The sequence below is a fragment of the Habropoda laboriosa genome, unplaced genomic scaffold, assembly GCF_001263275.1.
Source record: "Habropoda laboriosa isolate 0110345459 unplaced genomic scaffold, ASM126327v1 scaffold5, whole genome shotgun sequence".
Classification (NCBI taxonomy): Eukaryota; Metazoa; Arthropoda; class Insecta; order Hymenoptera; family Apidae; genus Habropoda; species Habropoda laboriosa.
The window spans coordinates 3936208-3940493 of record NW_017100161.1 but is presented as its reverse complement, the minus strand read 5'-3'; the positions used below and the strand labels follow the sequence as shown (position 1 = coordinate 3940493).

General features: G+C 52.5%; 1 protein-coding gene across 1 annotated transcript; it reads right to left on the bottom strand.

The window, feature by feature from the left end:
* Positions 1 to 12: 12 nt before the first annotated feature.
* Positions 13 to 3943, bottom strand: LOC108578354 (glycine-rich cell wall structural protein-like). The gene is made up of 4 exons (XM_017941674.1): positions 3906 to 3943; positions 1541 to 1889; positions 1071 to 1442; positions 13 to 985 (listed from the first exon to the last, which is right to left on the bottom strand). Exons 1-4 carry the CDS (start codon positions 3915 to 3917, stop codon positions 828 to 830), a joined length of 891 nt encoding a protein of 296 aa, XP_017797163.1. The 5' UTR covers positions 3918 to 3943; the 3' UTR covers positions 13 to 827.
* Between the last annotated feature and the right edge of the window lie 343 nt (positions 3944 to 4286).

Here is a 4286-nt window from a genome sequence, read left to right as displayed (position 1 = left end):
TAGAGAGTTTGTGCTGGAGCAACGGTGGGTGTTCAGAAAACAGAACAGACCCAGTTGGTCTAGCGACGAAGCGCCAAAGCTCGTCCACATGCTGGGTCCATGGCGTGAGCAACCGGTAGTCAACCGTGTTTACACTACGTTGACTTGGTGGTTCGTTGGTGAGGAGTGTTTGGGGTGGTTGTCGAACCGCGATCTGGATCGTGAACGATAGCTCGAACGTTGATCGGAGGCGTTGCCTATCGCTCGACACAGGTTCATCATGTGTGGATCGCAAGCAAGATGTCGGATGTCGCGCGTCTGTGTGTGTGTGTGTGCTATTGCAACCATGGCTGGCAATCGCGATTCCGATCCGGCTGTCCTCTGCCGCGCGTTGCATAAGTTGATGAAAGAAAGAAATTGACTAAATTTTACCCGTGCCTTGTCTGAACGATTCAGGACCGAGTCGCGTCGTCAGCAGAGGGTTGAGCCAGAGTCGTGAACCACGGATCACGAATGGCCGGTTCCACGGTGTACACTTGGCCGAGATCTAAACCCGTGCGAGTATGGTCGAATTGGCAGGCAGCACGAGCAATCGTCTGGGCTGTCGCGAGATTCGCGCTCTACTCCACCTCGTTTCTCGATATATACCGACTGGACTTGTAATTAAAATGCTCCGACTATATACTGACTACACCACTAACGCCGCCGGCGCTAGAACCATGCTCCTAGGTTGAACGAAGCTTTGGGAAGAAGACGTTGAGCGCGTTTGAGGATCGTTTGAGACCGGTAAGTGACTGTGGTGGGTTCGCCGCCGTCGCCGAGCCGAGATCGCTGGGGCCTTAGAACGTCTAGTACTTGCCGAGTCCCCCGGAAATGATAGCTCCGTGGGAGCCGAGTCCGGAGTGGATGGCGCCAGACGGTCCGTTGATCACAGCTACACCACCGTCGTGTCCGCCGAGACCACCAGCAATTCCGAGACCACCTCCACCAACAACAGCGACGGCACCTGCGCGATTCAACCAGGCAGGTCGATCAAACACTTATCCTTTTATTGTTATTCTACGCTAATGTGAAATAATCAGGATACGAACCAGCACCACCCAAAGAAAGACGCGCGACATCAGCACCTCCTCCTGGCGCAGCATTAGCAGCAGATCCAGAGGATCCGTCGTCACCGTTGACGTTACCACTTCCAGCGTAGAAGGCAACACCACCGTAAGATGGTCCAACGAGGTTAGCCGTTGCTTGGGATGGTCCTACAAGGGTGGCGGTACCTTGGCTGGCTCCAACAAGGGTGGATGGACCAGCGGCAGGTCCTACGAGACTAGATGGTCCGGTACGTGGTCCACCAACGCTCTTGGCTCCTTCTTGTGGTCCAACGAGATCAGATGGACCGGTTTGAGGTCCAACGTTAGCCTTGGGTCCTTCAGCGGGTCCAACGTCAGCCCTGCCTCCGATCACTCCTGTACGCGGCAAGAGGAAAGAACGATCCGTGTAGCATAAAGCAACGTCCACCGAAGAAAAATTGCTAATTCTTCAACAGCCGTCCCGTTTTACGCACCACCGGAGACAATTTGTTGAACACCAGCAGATCCAGCTGCCGCCGCAGATCCAGCAGCGTAACTGGCACCAAGACCACCGGATCCCAAGCTGGAAGATCCTCCTTGAAGGGATGCCGCAGTTCCAGCACCCGCAGCAAGTCCACCAGAGAGACCAGCACCTCCTCCTCCTATTCCTCCTATGCCTCCAATGCCTCCAAGTCCAATACCTCTAACACCAATACCACCTCCAAGACCAAGTCCTCCAAGACCAATGCCGCCTCCAAGACCATGACCTCCGGCAAGAGCAATGCCAGGTCCGTGCGCGATTCCTGCGCGGGCCGTCGCCACTGCCAGACAGGCGAACACAATCTGCGACAGGCAACAATCGCGTTCCGTTAATCGTCGGCTCTCGCGAAAGGTGAAATCCACTCGGTGGAAAAAAGGAGATAACTTGAAAACACGAGGACGAACTATCCATTGCGCGTCGGTTTACGGAAGCGACTATCACCGTGGCGAATTCAGACTCCCATTGGCTTGGCAACGATTACCACCCGGTGCTAACATAACCGCGGCTTTCACTTTCTATACCGGCTTAGCGCCGCAACAGATTTGCCGCGTGTAGTGTTCCATTGCATCGGGAAACGATTCTCGGTACCTGGGAAAACATTGTCCCACCCCGGAGCTGTCTCTCCGTAGAAGCGTGAAAGCAACGATGCGACCGGTTCTTGCCGTCCTGTCTAATATCAAAGTCCATGCGACCGGATGGAATCGTGTGTAATTTCGTAACGTCGTCGTCCTCCTCGTCCGCTTCGTAATTGGGAAAAAATTCCGCGAGTATGGAACAAAGTGTCGTAACGTTTCGCAATTCGCCCGATAACTTTACGATTACGAGTTTCGACCGGCTTAACCGCCGTTCCCGATCCATCCCTCCATTAGCGTTCACGATCAATCGAACCGTTTACCACGCCTAACCGCGCCATATCAGGGGAAGTAATTCTCTACTGGCTACTTGTTAACAGTGCCTCTATTCTCTCTTCTAAAACGAGAGTTTTATGCAACGGTAGAATTTCGCAGTTGAATCGTCGTCCAAGTGAAATATTCGTTTCTATCGACAAATGAACTTGGCGGGAATCGATCTCGATAATTCCCCTCGCTAGTTTTCTTCCCGTTACTGGAAACGACCAGTTCTACCAACTTTTACCGCGAATCGAACGAAAAACACGAGAGACAATCGACTAGTTTTCTGGTCGCGTCGACGAAAATTCTAAGGCTCGTTCGCGTGTGCCAGCCTCGCGACGGAAGACGTCGTTGTACGCGTCACGCCCAACTCTCCCGCTTAAAACTGAGTGCACCATGTTGCTCTGCTATTATGCATATCTAACGACTTCGCGAAACTTTCACATCCCGTTTACGTGGAACCGTGCACTCGTGTGACGTGGCCGACCGCGGCGTTCTCGTGATCCGGCAATCGGAAAAGGACGTTTCGAAACCGTTTCCTACTTTGCATAGATCGTTCGCAGATCGTTTATACGAAACCCATCTCCACGAATTTTCCAACCTGCGCAGAATTCTCGCGGTAACAGATCGAACGAGGTTTTTAAATTCAGATCGTGTGTTCTCTCTTTCAGGTTCGCCGGCAAGATGGCGAGGCGCACCGAGAGGGAAACTGGACGACAAACGGTATTCGTGAATGAAGATGCTGCACCGAGAAATAGAACCGGTCGTGGGTTCGGTTGAATGACGATGATACTACTACAACCGGTTCCGCAACACGGTCAGTGTACCGTGTAACAAGACTTCTTGCTGCATGAATGGAGGCGCGTAAGAAGGGCAAAGTCGGTTCGTTCGGCTGGTACCCGCGGTGCAAAAAGGACGAGCGCAGTTTCTGAGCCCGTGACATTGAACGCGGTGACGCACAGCCGGCTGTAAACGGAGCTTTCGAGTTTCAACTTTGGCAGATGCTTCGAGACAGTTGGATAGAACGTGAAAGGTTTCAATTAGAACGATTTATAACCACCGGCGGTGTCACTTTACTCCAAGATCTCTGTCTCTTGGGTAGAAGAGAGCTGACGGTGGCCCGTATAATCGAGCTGTTCGAAGCAAAATCAAAGTGGGAAAGCTACTTGGACAAGGCAAAAAATCTCTTTTCGAAAGAAAGAAAAAAGAGAAAAACACACACACGTTACTCGATCGAATGCAAATGATTGATTTCAGAATAGAAGAGCAAAAGAAGAAGGCCGAACCGTGCATCGGTTATCGGGCAAAAGAGAAGTGTTTCTACGTATCTGAGAACCCGGGCAGAATTAATTCGAGATCGAACCGAGATCGTAGTGAAACAACCCCGCGGAAATATTCTCAACAACCCCGTGTGGTGTAGATACTCACAAAGGCCTTCATGTTTGGTATGTGTATGGTGGGCTGGTAGTCCGGTGAATGACTGACTTGGGCCGGGCCGGCGGGCCTTATATACGCCTAACTCTACTCTGGCTACGCTCCACAATCACCATCCTTTCGAAAGCAACCCGCCCCACCACCCTCCCCCTAGAAAAACTATAATCCACGTCGTACCAGCGGCTAGCATAGCTAGTCCCACCAGCTTGTTTGGTGGCGAACCGAGGGGGGGTTAGAGGGGGAGAGTCCCCCCTCGTTTTTCCCCCCGACAGGCAAACAGAGGTTGTTGTAGGTTGTTCGCGGGTATTCCAACGGCTTCGTCTATGTCTAACGGCCGAGAGAGCAGCCTCCTACTCCACCCGCCCCACCATCTTG

Coding starts and splice junctions, on each gene's coding strand:
- LOC108578354 (XM_017941674.1), bottom strand. Junction 1,443..1,540: donor TCAACAAATTGTCTCCGGTG/GTGCGTAAAACG, acceptor TGCCGCGTACAG/GAGTGATCGGAGGCAGGGCT. Junction 986..1,070: donor TCTTTCTTTGGGTGGTGCTG/GTTCGTATCCTG, acceptor TGAATCGCGCAG/GTGCCGTCGCTGTTGTTGGT.